This window comes from Aspergillus nomiae, assembly GCF_001204775.2.
Source record: "Aspergillus nomiae NRRL 13137 chromosome Unknown contig00002, whole genome shotgun sequence".
Taxonomy (NCBI): domain Eukaryota; kingdom Fungi; phylum Ascomycota; class Eurotiomycetes; order Eurotiales; family Aspergillaceae; genus Aspergillus; species Aspergillus nomiae.
Genome location: NW_015378057.1, coordinates 328,609 through 349,240, shown reverse-complemented (window position 1 = coordinate 349,240; position 20,632 = coordinate 328,609). Strand labels below are relative to the sequence as shown.

Genomic DNA, 20,632 nt, shown 5'->3' with positions numbered 1-20,632 from the left:
AATTGCAGTACTAAACTAAACTGCGCCAGGTATCATCATGTCCATGCGCTCCTTTTCCCCCTCCTTCAACTTCCCCTTCGAGTACTCTTACCCCCCTCTCCCCTAAATGAAGAGGGATACTTACTGCCTGGGGAATGAGGAATCCAGAAGGCCACTTGCTTCAATTTCTCTTTCTAGAACACGTCTACTCCGTTCTTCGTATTCCTTCCCGTTATTAATAGGCCTTCTAGCTTCATTATTTCTGGCTCGGCATATATGAGTTAATATCCCCTAGATTATTCGGATTCTGTGTTTTCATTGCCCTTACACCAATCACAGTGTCGTCCACTGCACCAAGTTCCTTGGATTATTGATTTCTATCCGGCAACTTTACCAAACCCACGCCAGTGGTGACCTTATTTGCATGTTTCAAACCTTCAATAGACTGATGAATTGTCTCGCAGCTTTTCTTTTGCCGGTTCCTGACAAAGAAACCGAAAAATAAAACATGCACTTCCCCCTCCCCCTCCTTTTTCTGTGGTATTTTTGTTTTCTTTTTCCACGGTTTCCCACTTTCTCCTTCGGGCGGCACGGGGAACTAACCTTGGGAAACTTACTTTAACTCCTTAAACGGGTCTCCAGTATGGAGTTACTCACACGAACCACCTTGAAGATCCAGTCCTTTTTCTGTCTTCTTTGTCGGGACGTTTCCGTGCCACCAAATGCCATCGTGTTCAGTTAGCTTGTCCCTAACGACTAACTAGTCCCTGTCTTCCATGTCCACCCGTCCGAAAGGTTCCTGTTTGACGGTTCTGGCGTGGGAGCTCCAATGCATCCTTCGAGTCTTAGTTAGAAGGTGGATTGGGATCCGCTCGAGGTGGGTAATGATTCCATTACGGAGTACACCAATTCACCACCTCCGAACAGGGGAGCTTCGGTACAGTCGTCCACCGCCCACACGAGCTGTCGCGCCGGCTCTTGGCCGTCTTGATGTCAACTTGTCAAGATTGTTATTCTTGCGATTGCCAACGTGCTTGGGCTCAGGTCATCCATCTTCACGATGGCGGGCGGTGAGGCTGGCAACGTCGCCGAAATCGATCCTGCTATACCTGATGATTCATGACCGTAAAATATTTCAGGAGTCGGTGCGTCGTCTGTCGGGGATGGAGATAACCCCTGATGAACACCCAACTCCCCCATCTGTCCGTGACCTTTTCCCTCACCCTGGGAGACTGGACTGTACGTCAAGACAACATATTTGCCATCTCTTTATTATTAGTAGCGGATGTGCTCGATACCGTTCCCCGTGGCTATTATTATCACATGCGATTATTATGATGCTATCTACCTGACACGCAAGTTTCTGGCTTCCGCTCCCTAACCATTTAGCTCATGTGAGGTTCGATGGCAGGATAAGTCGCCCCTTTTCCAGCGAGAAATTGCGAGGCATGATCCATCATTTCCGACGAATAATGAAAGAACTATCACTACCCGATAGGACGAAAACGGTGTAGTCAGTTGGGATCCGCTGCAAATCCGCACTTGCTAGCAGACTATGGGGAAAGGTTTAGTCTAATATTCGGCGGTTTGGGATTAACACCCAAGCTAGAACCCACTAGAGTGTCACCAGAACCAGTCGGATGGAGACCTCAGATTTCGCGCCTTTCTCCTGAGAGTCCCGGTCCGATATCGTATTCCTTGTTCTCGTGGTCTTTTCCTTTTCTTTTCTCTTCATTTTGGTGGGTGGGTGTGTTCCTTGTCCACCATCCTGCTTTGGTGTCCCTGATTTCGCGCAAGACTCAAAGTAGCGTCGTCCATCACCTGTCAAAACGTGCGGGTGTATCCGGTACTATGAGCCTTGCTTAGTCCCGGGATATACTGGCTTAAGGTATGGTAGGTACGTAGTAGCTGACCGATTCCTGCACCTTAAGCTTGGGCACCCGCGGTGCAGCTCCCAGCTGGTCCCATGGTGTGGCCCGGGGAGGTCTTTGGGTGATCCCGTACTGAACTAAGAGCGAAGCGACGTCTATCGAATCTTCTTAGTCTGTTCCCACAGCGAATAATAGCAGGCATCTACCATTATGGGGCCTCAAAAAGTACTAGGAGGCTGCTAAGGCGCACCTCCGGGTGCTGATTGGAAGCCTTCCCTATAGGCGGCTGATGTATCGGTCACATTTACGTGATCATATGGATTTGAGGAGCGAATTTATTTTATGATTGTCCGAGTTTGGACCTACCGACGGAGATGAGTGGTAATCCGTCGGATGGGCCAGCACGTATCTCATGCACCCACTTTGGTGTGGTCTATATGACAAATCTGAAGCACTACTGTATTGGAAACTCAACTCTTCTGTCTGTTGTCCGCGATAAGTGGCTGAATTGTCCTATTTCAGTGTGTGCATTTTATACTATTAGGGCCTAGCATATCGTGTATTATTCTGCCCTCTTTGATTCGTTTTCGTTTCTGCATTTCTGTCTCTCTTTCTCTTATTTTTCTTATTTTCTTGGCTCTTTTTATTTGCACCCCCTTAGTCTCACCCACGAAGCAGCCACTGGTAGCCGAGCACTGACAGGATTATTTTACCTGTGGCAAAAGATGCTAGAAAAAGAAACGGATTTATCATTTAATTCCCTCAGACATGGACACCTGTGCACATACGCCCAATGCGATTCAGGCAATGATTAACCTGTAAGTCATACATTCCAAGACATCTGCCCTTTGTAGAAACAACTATCAGTTTTGAGCCGATATCATCGCAGAGCTGTCTGTGTAGCTCTGTCTACTATCTCTCCGCGGAAAAAGCAAGATTATTGTTCGAGATATGAAATGCTCGACTGACTTGACAAAGCAGTTCATAATTTTTCGACTCTGGCTCTTTCCTTATGTCTTTTTCCTTGGTTTATTTTCTATATTTCCTCTTCTTCTGTTTTGCTCGGATTCCAATATGTAGTCCGTGCATGTGCATACTCTAAGGTACATATGTATGCAATCAGCAAGCCACATAGTCCGCCAATCAACACACTATCTTATGTATCACTTTTCCGTCTTTTCGGGAACCTGGCCCAAAACATAAAAAATAAAAATAAAAATAAAAATAAAAGAAAACGTAAAAAGGATTACACCCGACTCGGAGAAAGGTAGCCTTATCCGAATCGTAGCCATTACAATTACATATAGTACTTGATCCGTACTTCTGTCCGGTCAGCAACTAGTGGGGCCTAAATTCGCCGCGACTCCCAAACCTTGGTCACGGATGCAAGGGTCTACGCGGATACATGGATATCAGATTCCTTCGCCCGTTGGGGAGGACTTGGTGGAGATTTGCAATGCATGGTGGTCAGCCTTTGGTTGGAGTACCTGGGATTATGTAGGACGTAAGGGTGATTCTGGCCCTTGGCTTTTGCAGGGTTTCTGAATGCTCTTGTTGGTTGACTTTTACAGGCTTTTGTTTTGATCACGGAGGAGTATGTCATCCAGCATTTCTTTTTCTCCCTCGAAACTTATTTCGTTTAATATGGAAGAGCATCCGGAATGGACGTCGTACCACACGGCTGTTTCACCATTTGTTGGAACTACTGATTGAGACCGGAGTAGAGTTGTCAGCTGCACTATGATGATGATCCTAGATTAGATAAATGATATATGGATGCAGCATTGGATTTATTATGTCTCAATCGATGAAGCAACCGGCCGATACGTACTCCGTACTTACTCTGTTGTCGTCTTATCTGTTTTGTTGGCATTTATCCCCTACATTCCATTCCTCTGTGTTTGAGTCTCCTTCCCTGCCCTCTGAGAGAATTCTATTCTGCTTGACCTATCACTGACACACTCAGTCCTCATGGAGCTTAACATCAGCTTCTCCATCCAACTTATCCACTTTCCAATCTGACCAAAGATCGCCCAGGGGGATCAAATAGAGCAAAGTAAAGCAAAGTAAGCAAAAGTACGGAGTACATCAGAAACACCCGGAATACCTCCAATCCAAGTCTCCATCTCGCAGCAAAGGCACATTGAATAAGTCTCCTATCTCTGCTTTTGCCTGCAGGTAGCCAGTAGCTAGTAGCTACCAAGTCACCACCACGTAAGTCAAGAACAGGGTTTAGCCGTGAACCTTGAACTCCGAAGATCCCTCCATCCATCCATCCCTCTGGGACGGAAGGCAAGGTAAGGTTAGGCTCACCTAAGTTAGGTTCACAACCTTAGTTTTAGTAGTACGTAGTCGTTGCTTCCCTCGGTCTCTATGGAGATTTGGAAATTTTATTCCCACTCTCAGGCATCGCTTGCCACGTACTCGCATGCAATGATTCCGGGGGGGGTGGGTGGTGCGTTGCTTTTGCTTTTTTTTCCCTTCCCCCTCCTGTTCGCTGGCGGGAAGTAAGGGGAGGGTTAACACGTCGTGCGACTCGTGCGTGCTCTTGGGCATGGGTGGTTTTGGGGGTCGGGGTTGGCTTTTGTTGCTTTTTCCTGCTTTTGTTTTTTGCTTTTTGTTCTTGTCTCTTGGGACGTTTTGAGTTTGGGGTTGGGTTTCGATGGTATGATATATAATTTCTGGGTTTAGGTGCGTGAGTTGGACTTTGGACGGGTCTGGTTCGTAAGGAGAACAAACTACTTTTCGGTCTTTCTGTTTAGATATATGCTGGATGTCTGCAGTTGAATTCGACTACTCATAGAAGTTATTATCGGAGAAGTACTCCGGGGAGTAACATGGGAATATCAGCCCAAACATAAACAGTCCATACATATCAAAGGAGTGATTCAGAATATAGCACACGATAAGTCATAAAATGTAGGACATAACAGAGTAAACATACTTCCAAATCCAGCCGGGTATATAAAGGAGAGGCATGAAACGTAAATATAGATCTCAATCTCCCATATCCATATATCCACTCGACGCAGTGAATCCATATCCCATATTATTCCTCCACTCTCTCCCGTCCGACTGTATTCAACCTCGTAATGTCATCATGTCATGGGATGCTCACAGCCAAGCAAGGAAGCCTAGTCCGACAACAGCAGCCAAGGAAGCAGCCTTGGGGGTTGAATATGCAGACGCCGCATTGTCGGTGTTCTGGGCGCTAGTCGCAGTGTTGGTGTTACTCGCCAAATTGCTGTTGGAAATACCCGAGGAACCACCCGAGGAACCACCATTCGTGGAGTCGGCGATGCCGGTTGGGGTTGCAGTTGGGGTTGTATCGGTGGCATCGGTGCTTGCGGAGCTAACGGCGGACGCTGCGGCAGTTGGGTTGTAGCTGGTTGTTGACAGGGAGCAAGACCTGAGGATATCGTAGGCATCTGGACAGCGTCGGATGTTAGCTATTTGGACCTTGAGAGAGCAGGAAGGATTGTATACCGTTGTGGTGGGGGTCGCGGTCATCATCATCATCGTCATCATCATGGTCCCTGTTGTTGCGCTCGCTGCGATACTCCGCGATACAGGCCTCGCAGAGAGGGATCAAGGTTGGTGCGTGATGCCAGTCGCAGATACACTTCATTTCGGCGCGGTCACTCTCGTGTATATTGTCGCATTTGTGCGCGATCCCTACCACCGGGCCGCAGACTCTCCAGCAGCGATTGGGCACGTCGTCGTGGTCCAGCTCGGCGCCCATGGCGACGTTGCTCATGAGCATGAGGCCGGATAGAGCGAGCAATTGGGCGGTACGCATTGTGGACTCGTTCAACGATGACACGAAGTAGATGTTTAGGGGTATAAAGAGTTCCGAATGTAGTTGGATTCCGTCGTCGCGATGCAATTGAAATCGAAGCTGATGCTGCTATGAGCAATTGGAGGCGGACGAGGACGCATATTTATGGCCATTTCAATCGCGTCGCAAAATTTCTATATATAAGGATCTCGTTGCCCGAAACTAGAGCTTGCCCAGACGGGAAGTTCTCCGCATGCACCATACATCGCTGTTCCATCACTTGGGATGCTAGCGATCTGCCTTCAATGAGAGCTGTTGAAACTCTAAGCCTCCTTCGGGCGACATATGCCAAGCACGGCTGGCGTGGAAATCGGGTGCAACCCGCTGATCAACGTATGAATATCACCAATATGTTGACAGGGAACGAAGCTGCCTGGAACAAAGAGGAAAGAAGATTATGGGTTCGGAGAGCTGCCAAGAAGCGGTTTGTTCATCGCTACCAGACTTGTCTGCGGGGAATGTCATTCTATTCTTCTGCACTTTCACCGCCACACTGGACCCTGGTTTTAGGCTGGGCTTTGTATATGTGGATCCTCCGTATGCTAGGGAGGAGCAATATTTTTTGACTCGGCGATTATTGTTGAATCACTTCTTCAAGAAGCTGTTGTGGAATACTTTACGGAGTACTCCGTAGTTCGATGTTTCCAGAGAATGTTCGGTCGATGATGTCACTCGCTGTTTGCCTCGTCATCCGTACTGGGATCTAGGAACATGGACAACTCCGAAAACGAGGAAAGTCAGACTGACAAAGAATACAAGATGGATGATCCTCGCTTGGCACTCAATTGATCCTGTCCAGAGAAGATCAGGCAATAGCATTACCGAACATGCTCTTCAACGGATGGAATTGCCGAGTTCCTGCACAGCCTCCCCGCTATATATAGTTGATCGGAGGGTACCGATGACTTTGACAACACAGTATCACGGCCAGTGAACGACAAGATAAATGTGCTGCCTGTACCTATCCTGCACATTGCAACTTGAAGTACACGGGTATATACCATACCCACAAGTCGTATGCTATTCATAGCTCAAATAGCCGAAAGTGCTGTACTTGGTGGATGTTGTCTGGAAGTAGGGTTACACTGGAGCACTGGACAACGACCTTGATGCGTGTCCGGATGGTTATCTATTTGGGGAAACATGTACACTGTGCAGGGAAGATCCTTATTTCTATCAGTTAAACGCATGACTTGAGTCATCTGATATTTATTTGGCCGAGGAGGTCGGGATTGACCCGACTCGAGACAGGAAGAATCTATGATACACTACAGGTCATTGCCATGTTTTGCTATAGAGCGCCCTCCATGCAACATCATTGTGTTCTAATAATGGCTGGGGACAAGTAGTTAAACGGGCTTTTTATATGCCTTTACTGTTATAGGGGAATAGATCCAGAACAAAAGCACAACCTCTTGCATTACCAAGGCGATATCCTTACGTGAAAGTTGTGGTTGTAGGAGGGGTTGACCTGTGACGTCTTCCCCCCTCTTATGAAATGTCAGAACACCGGCTTCTTGCAAACATATCATTGGCCAATGTACTCCGAGTGGGCTAGTCACCCATGTTCTCCACCTTGACATACATCACTACGTTCATGCTGATTGATCTAACAATCCTCCAAGGTATAACTCTTCTGCGCTCTGGTGAGACTCATTGTCAGAATGGCTCGCTCCGCCATGCCCAAGATATCCTGGGATAGACATCTCCTACGTTCGGTGCAGAACGCGCCTCCTGCGACTCTACCAGTCTTCATCTACGGCACTGCATGGAAGAAAGATCGAACAACAGATCTAGTGTATCAGGCTCTCAACGCTGGCTTCCGGGCCGTAGACACGGCGGCCCAGCCGAAGCATTACCGGGAAGATTTGGTAGGCGAGGGCATACGCAGGGCTATCCGGGACGGAGCGATCCGACGAGAGGATCTCCATGTAAGTCAAACGTAATGTCGATAGTAAACCAAGATGTTCACCCGGCTGACCATGGTTAGATCCAAACCAAATTCACATCTATCCATGGGCAAAACCCCGATGAGATGCCCTATGATCCCAATTCCTCGGTGACGGAACAAGTCCACGCTTCTATCAAATCATCCCTAGAGCATCTTCGTACATCTGACACCCCGGAAAGCGTCAACGAAGCGTACATCGATATGCTCGTCCTTCACTCCCCACTTCCGACAATGTCTCAGACATTGGAGGCCTGGTCCACGTTTGAGACTTACGTCCCTCATCGAATCCGAAACTTGGGCATATCCAATTGCACCTTGCCTCAGCTTAGGGAACTATCCGCACTGGTCAAAGTGAAACCAGCGGTTGTCCAGAATCGCTTTTATGGGGGCACGCAATTCGATGTTCCGTTGCGCTCATATTGCCGGGATAACGACATTATTTACCAGAGTTTCTGGACACTGACAGCGAATCCAGAGTTAGTTCAATCGGATGCAATCCAATTGTTAGCAAGTCGCACAGAAATCAGCCCCGCCGCCGCTCTATATTGCCTCGTTTTAGCTCTGGGGAACACCACTTTATTGAACGGGACGAGTAATCGGGGCCGTATGGAAGCGGATTTAGCTGCTCCTGCAAGGGTAGAGAGGTTCTCCCAAGAACACCCGGAAGTATGGCAGAGGGTGCTTGAGAACTTCCAGCAACTGACTGGGGATCGGGTCGCACTCTAATGAAGCAGTGTTCCCTTCGCGTGCCTTACATTAGGGTTGATCCCGTTATCAGTGGTCAAAGCGTATCCAGGCTCCGACGACAATCCATGGAATCTAGTGGAAGGTCAATGAAGCATCTAGAGCGGACAAAAATGGTAGCACATGAAGTTTTGCAAAAAAAATAAGGACGATACCACGGTATGGCCGTGCAAGATGATTGGCCATATTCATATGAGTGGATCGGTGGGCATGCCGCGTTTAACTAAAGTAGTAGGCGTTAAGGGAAACAAGGCAATCCGAAACGATCAGCATCAGAACAGGTGAATTTGTCCACATCCCATAGCTCAGGTAGAAAGGTAGCGATATACCTGGAGTAGACACACCGTATCACAATCGTTTTCGCCCGTCAGCCCTAGTCAGAACACGTTTGGTCAGCACTTCTGGCTGACTCATCCTCTCTAACCAATCAGGGTCCGCCGTGGGACCATTGACCTCATCGTCACCGCCAAGCATCTCGACGGTAGCGGAGAGAAGATTTACCAGACGCAGGCCATCTTCAGCCATCGCCATTCATCAAACGCGAGTTGTTCTGAATCACTTGGATTCGGTAACTCTTGCTTGTGTCACTGCTGCACCTCACTATATTGTTTGTCTTCTCGACTTTGCGGGACGGGCGGATTTGTGCTTTTTTTTCTTTTTGCTTATTCCCTTACCTTGCGCCAGTGCGAGCCCTCCACCCATCCGCCGCAGCGCCCGTTCCTGAGAAGACGCCGCTTATAAGCCCTCGTCACACATATACCTCGCAACAGTGTTAAGCAATTGCCCTGCTCCTTCCTCGCCGCTCATCTTAGCTGGGTCTGTCGCGATCTTGCTATCCGATTGACTTCGACCTTCTTGATAGTGAGATTTTATCGCCCCGCGTGTCGCGTCCCAATATCGATATATCGGCCCGTTGCCGTAGACCTTCTTTCCAAGCGTTTGTCGGTTCAGCCTGAGTGACACCTATTCAAACGGAAGCTCTATTAACAATTCTCTACGCTGTTATTATTACATTCAGTCTCGAGCCGCGTCGCGCCATACGAGTTCCCCGCCATAGCCTAGCCTTGGCTGGCAAGCCCATTGAAGAACACCCTCTTGACTAGATATCGGATTTTGCCGCATTTCTACGCAATCTCAACACACGAATCCTATATTGAAGAAAAGACCTACCCTTGACTGGCCAGATATCGCTATACCGTCTGCGATGAGTCCTCAAGGCATGACTCGCAAAAGGCCTGCTCCTGGCACATCTCCAATCGCTCATCCACAATTAGGCCCGATCTCCAACTATCCGCAACCCTCTAACACTCAGCTCTCAAACGACCAGTTCTTGCAATGGGGCCAGAACACTTCCTCGAATGTTGTCAGCCCATCTTCCTTTTCTGATGCGAATCCTTATGGCGCTACAGCATATTCGGCAGGTCAAGACGTGCCGGCACCTACAGCTACTGCATCTACACAACTCGCACGTAGACAGACACCAAATCAACTAGTCAGCCGGAATCGCGGATATGAACAGACACCGACCCCCTTGTCTGACCATGGGAGTAATACTGGAGAGCCTGGGGGGTGGGGGGAAAGCTTAGATGAGCTCTACCAGCGGGCGTGGTTGCGAAAAGGGAGGTGCAGGCCAAGAGGAAGCAGATCCCCCCATTCGTTCAGAAGCTAAGCAGGTATGGTCTAAGCGACGTAGAAATTGAAGTGATGATCGATGGCTAACGAATACCTCCAGTTTCCTGGACGAGTCTAAGAACACAGACCTCATTCGGTGGTCCGATGACGGAAACTCCTTTATCGTGTTAGACGAGGACGAGTTCGCAAAGACCCTGATCCCTGAACTTTTCAAGCATAACAACTACGCTTCCTTTGTCCGCCAGTTGAACATGTACGGGTTTCATAAGAAGGTGGGGCTCTCGGATAATTCGATGCGCGCCAGTGAACGAAAGAATAAGAGCCCTAGCGAGTATGCCAACCCATACTTCAAGCGTGGCCACCCCGATTTGCTGTGGTTGATACAGAAACCTAAGAACACGGGAGGGCAAGGGAATAAGTCAGGAAAGTCCAATATACGCGTTAAAACTGAAGAGGTGGATGAACACGAGAATGATGATTACGATGATGTCCCTGGTGCACGAGACGACCGATCCCGGAACCGACAATTATCTCTAGTCCAAGGAGGGAATATTATGCCGAAAGATCAACTCGCGGGGGTTTACCGGGAGTTGCAGGCTATTCGGCAGCAACAGCAGGTCATCTCCAACACAATTACCAAGCTACGGAGAGAACACGAGCAACTCTACGCGCAGGCCGCCAATTTCCAGGAGCAGCACACTCGGCACGAGAATTCGATCAATGCGATTCTCACTTTTCTGGCGACTGTCTATAATCGCAGCCTTCAGGGACAGGAAGGGCCTCAAAACCTCGCCAACTCTTTTGCTGGAGCGATCTCTCAGGATCAAGGCAATGTAGTCGACATGGGAGATGACTATTCGCTGAGCACCTTAGGTGCTCAGCATATGAACAGCCCTGGAGGACCGCGAGCAATGAAGAAGCAACCCCTGCTTCTCAAAGCTGCGCCATCAGAACGACAGAGCCGCGCAACAACCCTCTCACCAGCCGCCAGTGCGTATGAGGGTCCACAACCGCGGGGTCATACTCGCCAGCCGAGTGCCCCCCAACACGGTCATATTGAAGAGGTCTTTGATAGCAGTCCCCGGCCGAAAGAGACGCAACCGCCCCAAACCGAACAGTTTCCTCAGCGGGATATCATGTCCGTAATTCAGAATAGCAATGCGCGAAATGGAGGCCCGCCCACAAGCTTTGCGGACTTTCCCAATGTATTGTCGTCGCTGGAAACGTCAAATGGCAACGTTCCTCTTACTCCCAATCAGCGCGCGGATATGCTCCGTCTCATGGCCAATGAGACTAGCACGGGTGACTCCAATGTACCTGTGTCACAGAACAATGCCCTAATAACCCCCACACCACCGCCAATGCCTCTCGGTTATTCGAATCGTCTTGCGAGCACCCGCGCGGAGATTGACAACCTCGTGAAAATGCAAGCTGAACAAGATCGTTCAGTTCAGAATTTAACAAACCTTCTACAGCCGCTCAGCCCAACAGGGACAATCCCGGGCATGGTAACAGGCGATGGAAGTGTTCCTCCTCCCCCGCTAGACCTCGATCAGATTTTCAATAATGACTACTTCACGGACATCGCGGATCTTGAGCATAATAAAAACAACTTGGACTTTGGAAACACCACGACTGCGGTACCCGCTACGGCACCAAGCGAACCTGTCACGACAGGTGCAGATGATAGCGTAATCAAAGATGGAAACGACTTGTTTGATTTTGACCATATCCCTGATAACGGCGATCTATTCGAGGGACCGGACCAACAGCAACAGAACCCCGGTTTCTATAACGGCTACGATGGCAGTGGCTTTAATAATACGATAAATCCGGGTGCTGGCAGAATCATCGAAACTCTTACCGATAGCGAAGCGACCAGCCCAAGTAACACCGTGGACGAGCCCGCACAATATGGCGTCCCTAACGGGGGCAAAGATCTCCAGGGAGGTAAGGGAATCGGCGGTAGCGCGAAGCGGCGCAAGAAGGCTTAATGTTGTTAATATACCATACTAACGGGGTTGTGCGTCTGCAACAAAGAAAGGGAAACCACTCTGAAGAAGCGAAAGACGTGAAATACGACAATCCATTGGGAGTTTCGACCTCAAACCACTATCAATTTCCTTTGTTCCATTCTCGTTCCCTACCCACTCGAAGCGAATAAACGAGGCATCATTGGGTCAAAAAGGTACTAATCGAGTCCCGTATATTCATCCTTACCTCTCGTCAAAGCGATTCGGTCCTAATACGAGACAGACCGGTTTTCGGTCTCTTGGTCTGAATTCCGATGACGCGCGCGACTAGTCAATATTCTCTTACATATACAAGCAGCCTACAACTGGACTTTCACTAAGGACGGTGATTCTTGCAGATCCGTCTTGGGATGTGAGTCGATCGGTATCTGAAATGAGTCCGGTCTTCTCTTTCGACAACACTACGAATAAAGGGCGTTAGGATTCGGCGGGACAACCAAAAAAGAGTAAAGGGAGATATGAGCATGGGAAGGAGTCCCACGTGGAGTGTCGTTCGTTCTTACACCGCTGTTGAGATACTTATCTTCTGGCCGTGGTGCGCCACAAGGACCTCCCCCATGATCTCGTTCTAATCATCCTTATCACCTGTTTTAATGACTTGAGTACATAGTTATGACTGAGCTTCCAGCTATGACCTGTTTGTCGATGCTTATTGATGTACATGCATTGTTTTTCCACGAGGTATTAAAATGCCTTCACTGTTGTTAACTTTGTACGTACTCCTGCAAAGCTAAACAATGTCTCGAGATATATAGATCTACACCATGGCATGAAGACTATTCTATGGTTTCAAAGTACATACGTAGTCATTCATATACAGTAAACTATTTCCCTCTCCGTGCCTTGTCCCATTCCAGGTTGCCTGCACGCTCACGCTTCCTATCTCGCTCCCGATCTCTCTCAAGCCCTCTCCGTTTCCCGCCAACGTATTCCTTCTCCTTCTCCCGCGGATCAATCACCATAAGCGAGTCCGCATCGTCCGGATGCTCCCGTTTCCAGTTCAAATCCTTCCCAAGCGTATCCTTGCCAAAGCGCAACTCATGCGTCAACCAGCCCTCCTCATCCTCCGCCGCCGCACCTGCCTTTCCGCCCTCCGCGGTTTGATCATCATCCCATGATTGACACGATTGGCAATTCGCGATAAAATGAAGATCACAGAGCTGGGCCTCCTCGTCATCCGCTTCCTGCGTCTCAGTCGAAGGTTTGGCATCCTGGGCTGTGGTTTTGTGGGTGGGTGCGGACGTGGACTCAGCATTTTCAAGCTTGGCCTTGAACGCATTGAAGAGTTTGAGTGTTTCGTTGTCCGCTGAGCTGAACCCTGTTATCCCGTTTGAGCCGTTGGTTGACACCGATGTGCCCGGCGGCGGGCGTCTGCGGCCCCGGATCGCCGTCTCCGGGATCATGGCCTCCAAGGCGGACTTCTTGGGCCCTGTATCCGCCGGGCCAGTGTGTGCAGTCCTGCGCATGGAGGCCTTGAGATTCTCGATTTCGGCATTGGTGCGCGAGAGGAAGGATTGCTTCGGCGCTTCTGGTTCGGGGGAGCGGTCTGGCGATTCGGGTTTGGGGAGGGGGAGCTGGGTCTCTGGTTCTGGGGTTTTGGGGCGATGCTTGGGCTCTGGGGAGGGGGAGCGCGGGCGTTCTTCGTTGATTTCTGTTCTTGGGCCGGTTTGTGGGACTCGGGGATGTTTGTATCCGTGACCAGGCTGGAGTTGAACTTCGGTTTCGCAGGTCGAATGGGCATATCTTCATCGCCGTCGCCGTCATCGCCGAAGCTCAGGAGTGTCTTGCCACCCTTATTCTTCTTCTTCTTTTTCGGCGCGGGCTTATCCTCCGTCCTTGCCGTTCGCGTCGCCGTGATCTGGCGCTTCTTGATCTTCCCAGCCAGCGGACCCAACTCCCCGATCTCGCAGGAGGTGATCTTCACCGGGTACACAGGCCGCTCCGTCCCCTCGACCCGCTCGGCCTCTGCAATCTTCACCATATTGTAGATACTGTCGCCCTCGATGCGCCCGAAAAGCGTACACTGCCCGTTCAGCTCGCGCTCCGTATTCCCCAGCGTAATGAAGAACTGGCTCCCGTAGCTCCCATCCTCGCTCTTCGCCATCCCCACCAGCCCGCGCCGGTTATACCGCAGCCGACTGTGCAGCTCATCGCGGAGCACGACCTTCTCGTTCGGGTCCCGCGCCTCCGGGTCGTACTCGAACTCCGGGTCCTCGTAGATCGATGTGCCCCCCGAGCCTGTGCCCGTCGGGTCGCCGCCCTGGATGATGAAGCCGGGCACCACGCGGTGAAAGATCGTGTCGGCGTAGTAGCCGTCCTGGCAGTGTTGGAGGAAATTCCGGCATGTGAGGGGGGTTTGCGTGGCGAAGAGGGAGATGTGCAGGGGCCCGAAGGTTGTGTTTAGGGTTGCTGAGGCGGTCGGGTTTGGTTCTGTGGTGTAATGGGCGGACATTTTGAGGGTTTAGGTGGTGGTTGTGGTTGTGGTTGGGTGTTTGCGCGTTTGGTTGGAGCTGGAGCTCCGTGACGGGTGGGTTCAGTTGGGGGGTGCGAGGATCGTGTGTTAGATGGTGAGGTTATTATGTGCGATTCGCATTATCGGGAGACCTCCACGGAGTAAGTGCTGCGTGGGGTTTTGGGGTGAGGGCGATTGCGGTCGAGGGAGAGAGGATGTGTCTCGGCGGATGTCGAAGCTTTTCGGGGAAAATTCATTTGATAAATTGATGTGGTCACGTCATGTCACGGCCGCTTTTGTTTTCTGGATATTTACAACTTTGGTTTCTACATACTTGCCAGACACAGTTGAGATCCGCTGTATGTGTTTGAACTGGGTACTTGGATTTCTTTTACTGGTTCTTATGGTGGAAGATATTAAGCTAATTTAGTAAACTACTTAACGGCGTGTTTAATGGGTTGAGAATAGTAGCTCCCATTGTTAAGCGCAACTTTTACTATCTAGTCACTGCTAGTGAATGATACTGTACTGTGTTTGTGTTCAGATTATTCCATTTGTTCTAGGAGGAGTATAATATAAAATGACAGTCGTTAATCAAAAGTGCCGTAAACGTCTTCGTAACATTGGTATATATCAGGGCAACTGTATAGCAGGTCAGCCAAAAGGAACCGATACAAAAAGATAAGAGAGGCCTACTAGACGGGATCCTGCCCGAATATTATATGCCACATATACTCCATGACTCGTCCACTGACGTCGTCTGGCAGTTCAGTCTCCATAAGCCATTGGTGGTATCGCACATAATCGCTCAATGGGCGCTGCAGCACCTGCGTTCTCGACACCGCAAATTGCGCGCAACAGGGGGTCGCGATGACCTCTGGGACATCGGTATTGTTGAAGAACGTCTGCCAAACTTCAGGGAACACCTGCTCCGGCAGGTGCTCTTCGTCGCTTGATCCGCGAAATGGGCGGATCTCGTCAGGACAGCCCGGGTTGGGGTTACAGCGTAGGTTTGCGTAACCGTTGCGCTGAACGAAATCTATCTGCAACATCCGGGCGGTTCGCACATTGCTGTGGTCGGAAAATTCCGTGTGCCAGGCTCTTGGATAGCCGTCCCGGTGGCTGTGCAGGAAGACGATGGTTGATGGGAGGTCATCGTAATTGTCGATTATGTATTGCAGGTACACACTCGCTTCTTTTCCTTTGTTCTTGGCTACATGGAGGGGTGCTTCTGGGTCATCCACTGCGTAGATCGCGTGCTGCCAGCTGTGTTGATGCGTTAGCTCCGCCGGCTATACATCCAGGGTGTATGCCTTACCTGGGTAACTCGTTTACTATCCAGTCCGTGTCATCCTCTTTCGTTTTCCCAGCAACAATAACGCGATCGATTGCTGTGATTTTGATCTGGGGGTGTTCCTGATTGTTAGACGGCTCAGCTCCACTGTGCCGTGAGGGCAACAAATCGGTGATACTTGGTCGCTTTTTCCTGGTGGTTGGGGTATTTCGAGAAGTGGTGGGAGTTGGGGCAGCCGTTGTGTATCCCAATTTGATCCCATTATGCCAACGAGACAACTGGTGAATTTCCAACGACGGGGTACTGAAGCGTCTCGCGAGCCACACAATGAAGTAGAGCAGCAGAACCGCGATGCTAAGACGCTCGATTTGGCGCATCCTGAGCTCGATTCAGGTCTTGTTCATTGCGCCACGATCTAAGTACGAATAGCTGTTGGGCTATTCAAGTCTCCGGTCGTCGGGTGCCATGACAATGATTAAGTGAAAACGCATCAAGTGAAAGAGGGAGCAGGGGTCTCAGCCCTTTATCCAGGGCCGAGAATCACTGAATCATTCTTTCTTCCCAACACCCAATGACGTGCACGGAGTCAAGGCTGGATAGCCCCAGCGTACCATTTGCAGGAACAGCTTGCCGGGCACGAGACTGGTGATGTAATGTTGAGCCGACAAAGGAAGTTAGGTGGTATTACCACTTCAGACCGCTAGGCCTCAAAGAATTTTGCATTCTGAATATCACAAAACAAAGAGATACCAAACTCATGCAGAACGACTCAATCTCTGCTGAACGATCTTCACGATCTCCCTCCATTCCATCATCCCGCCGGACCCCACATCACCACACGCGAGCGATTTCTCAATGGGCCGGAGGACTTCAAACCAGCCTTGCACATTCCCATTGATTTCTTTAACCCCCCAATCTTCTTCCAGGACGCGCATCTGCTGTGCGGTCACAGGATGCATCCACATTGCTGTGTTCATCGCGGGAGCGACAAGTATCCGTTTCTTTCTCCCGTCGATCAACCCCGTCGTGTCCCATGCGCGTACAACGCTCGTAAGTAGATTGTCAGACATCCCGTGGACCACTTTCGCCAGTGAATTTGCGCTCAGTGGGGCGATAACTAGTAAATGAGCCCATCTACGGAGGGTGATGTGTAGTATGTCTGAGCCTCGTGTCCAAGGCTCGGTCCATTCATCCTCATCATGGAGGACCGAGCCGACATTGGGAAGCGATGAGAGGGACTCTACCGAGGGCTGCTCCTCAGACTGAGCACGAAGGAACTCAGCGGCAGCTTTGGTAAGAATCACCCGGATTGAGATATTCGGATGGTCTGCGAATGCCGCAATGATAAGCGGTAGCTTTATCGTGGCAACGGAACCTGTTGCGGCCAGAAGTAGATGCACCTTGCCATCGTTGAGTGACGCGGCAATCTCTGCTGCTGGTGACTTTTTTGTTGCCATGATGGTGATGGGTGTGTATTGTTTTTAAGTCTAGTTGGGAGAAGGTTGATGTGATCGGCAAGTAACGGGCGAGATGGTTATATATTTCTAATCCAATCCGAGAGGTTCTTGCGCTAGCGGCTATTATATAGAGTTAACCTACTATAGAGAAGCATGCTCGACTTGAGATACGCTCGCACGCAAAGGATAGGGCTCTTCTTGCTTTGTTATCTTTATACCAGATATACTGAGCAACCTGTCTTAATAACAAGTTTGCCCTACGGCTTGCGATCGAATATGATCCATGCAAAGCATGTTCATACAGGGCAGTATCAGGTCTTTTTTTGTTGTAGGATTATATAGCCAAAATGGAAAGCGTTCTTCAACAAGTAGCCGGGCTAGCTCAATCGGTAGAGCGTGAGACTCTTAGTCGTCACGGTATCTCAAGGTTGCGGGTTCGACCCCCGCGTTCGGCTTCACTTTTTTGTGTTTTGTTTTCCTTTTTTAAACATTTTCCTGCTGGTAAAGAACGTTCAAAGTACGCATTGGCGATGCACCGTACTACCGGAGCAAACCAATAACCCTGGTTATCCAATTTTGCATTTGGAATTGCATACTTGCATTACATTCATCTTATCACCGACTGGCCCAGAAGTGGATCAATACGACCAGTATAAAAGACTGCGGACCTCCTACCCAAAGCTAATGATATAACAATGTTCTTGCTACTCATCATAGCGTTTGGTTAAGTGCATATATCTCTATAACAACTGTTTTATGTTGGTGTTATTCATCTCCATCAGCTCAACCAAATCGGCATCCATATCCCTTGGCTCATCGAAGCCACAATTGTATATCTCTCTTATCATTTCCAGACTCAGACACCACTCTTTCAATCGGTGTTCATCCCAAAATAAGAATCCCCAATTGCGCAAGGCATTATGACCATACATCCCAAGAGATATGGATGCATCTTCTTCGGTCGTACTCAAACACCAGGTCCAGGCCAAGTTGGGACTATTCCAGTCCGTATCTGATAGGAAGACCCTGCCACTCGTGCCTTCATCACCGAAGTCTATGTCATACTCCTCTTTACGGGTGGTGCGGTTAGCGTCCAAAGCATTAGCTATGAAGTCTACTGCCCCGTTCAAAGTGCCACGGAGTATGGCCTTCTGCTTGAGCAAACGTTCTTCTCGACAGGCTATGCTGGACACATGCATCCAGTGATAAAGAAACCCCAACCCCAGAGAAACGTAATGATCTCTGTGGTCGTCATCGATCTCTAGATCAGCCAAGTTAGCAAGGTTACATTACATTCTCTGGTTGTTATGGGTTATACCGTGATCATAAAGGTGGGATAATGGATCTTCATTCTCATCGGGAAAGAGCTCACACCAATCGTCGAAATTGGTCGCTCCAGGCAGTTCTTCATATACGCGAAAGATATACATCAGGACACATCGGATTTCTTCCATTTCCCATGGTGCGAATAAACTGAGGAATAGATCCCATTGGGCATCAGAGTCGACATATATATCGTTAAGCCGATCTTGCCCTTCGGACCATGGAAGCCCGTTGCTGCTGAACAAGAGCTGGTGAATTTCTAGCCGGTAGATTGCTCGTTGCATCCGAAATGTTTCTGGTGGTGATAATGCAGTATCCTCCCCCTTTGGCTTTTGGGTATCTGACCTAAGCCCGAAGAAGGAGTGGACCATATCTTTTAAGATGAACTCCACTATAGTATGAAGTCGAGCCATTTCAAGTAGATCGTCTTCCGTCAAAGAGGCAAACACTTGATAAACGTCCAGCTCCTGATCCAGGTATTCGTCTGCAGAATAGGGGTATAGGGAATTCAGTATTGAACGCAGGGGAACGTATTTTCTCAGAAACTCCTCAGCTGCCTCTAGAGCAGGCTTCGGGGCTTTGCATCGGTCCTGCCGCCCGCGTAAGGCGATCAGCGCAGCAACTGCATCGACCATGACGGGCAGTTGGAGGCATCTTGCAAGGACGGTTGACAGTAGTTGTTTGCGCTGGGACAGATACAACGCATGGAAGCAGGGAGAGGCATGGACTAATGCATTCAGGGAGGCAAGGTCTGGGATAGCATACAAAACGGCTGCTTTCATTTCGGGAGGCAGGGCCTCTAGTGTGACTGGTTCCAGTCTCAGAGCGAACGATGGGATCAAAGCATATAGAAGACGAGAGGGAGACGTATTTTATGTGACATTCAAGCGCCAAGAACCCGCTCTGTGAAACACCGCTCGAGACCTACTTGACTCTGGAACAATTAGGTCCCTTCGTGATCTAGCGTTTGGAAATGAATATCGTGTTACAGCCAAATTCCCGCTCTGCCACTGCAAGGTCCCGTCGACACAAGCTATGTTTGTCTATCCTACCCAATTTATTGTTCCATGGTTTCGAAGATCATCGGTAGTATCGGTGACACTTTACTTACAAGCACTGTAACACTGGAGAGAGTAACAAGGGCAGGTTCGGCGTTCATGACAAATTAGACTCTCACTTGTGTTGCCTCAACGAGTTCAGGTGGCTTTGTTTGCTAATCTATAGACTCTAACGTATACTAGCTCAAGATCAGAGGATAGCAGCTAGGTGGCTAGGAGTGTTTGTGGTCAATATCAAAAATGTCTCCCGGCGCTTCGACAAACATCCTCCAAGGCAACGACATGTCTAAGCTCGCCATGTCTTTGATATAGAGCGTGCTGCACGTTTGCTTTGGCTGCTAGATGTCTATATATATATCCCTTCAAATCCCATTAATCTCTCTACCTTCACAAACCCAAACCGATTATTTTTCCATTAATATTCTTTTCTTCCACAGAAACAGCAACGCAAACCTCTCCAGCGTATGAACCATGCCACACTGGACTGAACACCATCAACGTGGCTACGATGCTTACTATGCTCGTAAGACCGAGAATATGGTCTATGTGGCGCTTGTCTAGGACCTTCTCCAAGTTCTGGTAAAATGCAGTAGCGTGTTTCATCTCGTGCGCCTTGGGCTTTTGAGCCTCCAAGACCTTGGCCATCATGAGATGAGCTGAGTGGACCGCCATGTTGTTGGTTGCCTCGGTTCACTTGTTTGACCTGAGATTGATGATTTTTGAACACTAGAGAACAATTGGATACAAACTTTTATATACTTGCACCTTGCACATCGCAAAGCCCAGAGCGGCGACGGCACAGACTCAGGGCTAAGACGGACTGACGGGGAAAGGGAACGCCGTCGACACAGCCCTGAGGAAGACGGGTTCAGCACCGTTAACAGCAGGAAGACCGAGTTCGCCCAGAAGTATTGCACGGTGGAGGCTGAAAAGTCATTCTGAATACTCTGCGGCGAATTAGACCCATTATGCAGATTCTCAGGGGTTTTCTACCGGAAGG

General features: G+C 49.4%; 7 protein-coding genes across 7 annotated transcripts; 2 read left to right on the top strand and 5 right to left on the bottom strand.

Moving 5' to 3' along the window:
* Window positions 1–4,964: 4,964 nt before the first annotated feature.
* On the bottom strand, window positions 4,965–5,649 carry ANOM_000130 (putative GPI anchored protein; the record flags this gene model as incomplete). The annotated part of the gene is made up of 2 exons (XM_015545388.1): window positions 4,965–5,278; window positions 5,337–5,649. 2 exons carry the CDS (start codon window positions 5,647–5,649, stop codon window positions 4,965–4,967), a joined length of 627 nt encoding a protein of 208 aa, XP_015412490.1.
* A 1,644-nt stretch (window positions 5,650–7,293) lies between these two features.
* On the top strand, window positions 7,294–8,365 carry ANOM_000129 (putative aldo-keto reductase (AKR); the record flags this gene model as incomplete). Its single annotated transcript, XM_015545387.1, has 2 exons — window positions 7,294–7,619; window positions 7,679–8,365. Coding segments are annotated over 2 exons (975 nt in total), but the record flags the coding sequence as incomplete, so codon positions are not given.
* Window positions 8,366–9,587: 1,222 nt separating this feature from the next.
* Window positions 9,588–12,009, top strand: ANOM_000128 (heat shock transcription factor (hsf); the record flags this gene model as incomplete). The annotated part of the gene is made up of 3 exons (XM_015545386.1): window positions 9,588–9,930; window positions 9,984–10,056; window positions 10,116–12,009. The coding sequence occupies 3 exons, from the start codon at window positions 9,588–9,590 to the stop codon at window positions 12,007–12,009; spliced, it is 2,310 nt and encodes a 769-aa protein (XP_015412409.1).
* Window positions 12,010–12,872: 863 nt separating this feature from the next.
* On the bottom strand, window positions 12,873–14,500 carry cwc27 (putative peptidyl-prolyl cis-trans isomerase; the record flags this gene model as incomplete). Its single annotated transcript, XM_015545385.1, has 2 exons — window positions 12,873–13,704; window positions 13,764–14,500. 2 exons carry the CDS (start codon window positions 14,498–14,500, stop codon window positions 12,873–12,875), a joined length of 1,569 nt encoding a protein of 522 aa, XP_015412418.1.
* A 590-nt stretch (window positions 14,501–15,090) lies between these two features.
* ANOM_000126 (DUF3431 domain-containing protein) lies at window positions 15,091–16,286 on the bottom strand (the record flags this gene model as incomplete). The annotated part of the gene is made up of 3 exons (XM_015545384.1): window positions 15,819–16,286; window positions 15,197–15,766; window positions 15,091–15,142 (listed from the first exon to the last, which is right to left on the bottom strand). The coding sequence occupies exons 1-3, from the start codon at window positions 16,169–16,171 to the stop codon at window positions 15,091–15,093; spliced, it is 975 nt and encodes a 324-aa protein (XP_015412417.1). The 5' UTR covers window positions 16,172–16,286.
* Window positions 16,287–16,549: 263 nt separating this feature from the next.
* ANOM_000125 (putative flavoprotein) lies at window positions 16,550–17,251 on the bottom strand (the record flags this gene model as incomplete). The annotated part of the gene is made up of 1 exon (XM_015545383.1): window positions 16,550–17,251. The coding sequence occupies one exon, from the start codon at window positions 17,249–17,251 to the stop codon at window positions 16,550–16,552; it is 702 nt and encodes a 233-aa protein (XP_015412416.1).
* A 740-nt stretch (window positions 17,252–17,991) lies between these two features.
* On the bottom strand, window positions 17,992–19,356 carry ANOM_000124 (uncharacterized protein; the record flags this gene model as incomplete). The annotated part of the gene is made up of 2 exons (XM_015545382.1): window positions 17,992–18,512; window positions 18,570–19,356. 2 exons carry the CDS (start codon window positions 19,354–19,356, stop codon window positions 17,992–17,994), a joined length of 1,308 nt encoding a protein of 435 aa, XP_015412415.1.
* Window positions 19,357–20,632: the final 1,276 nt, after the last annotated feature.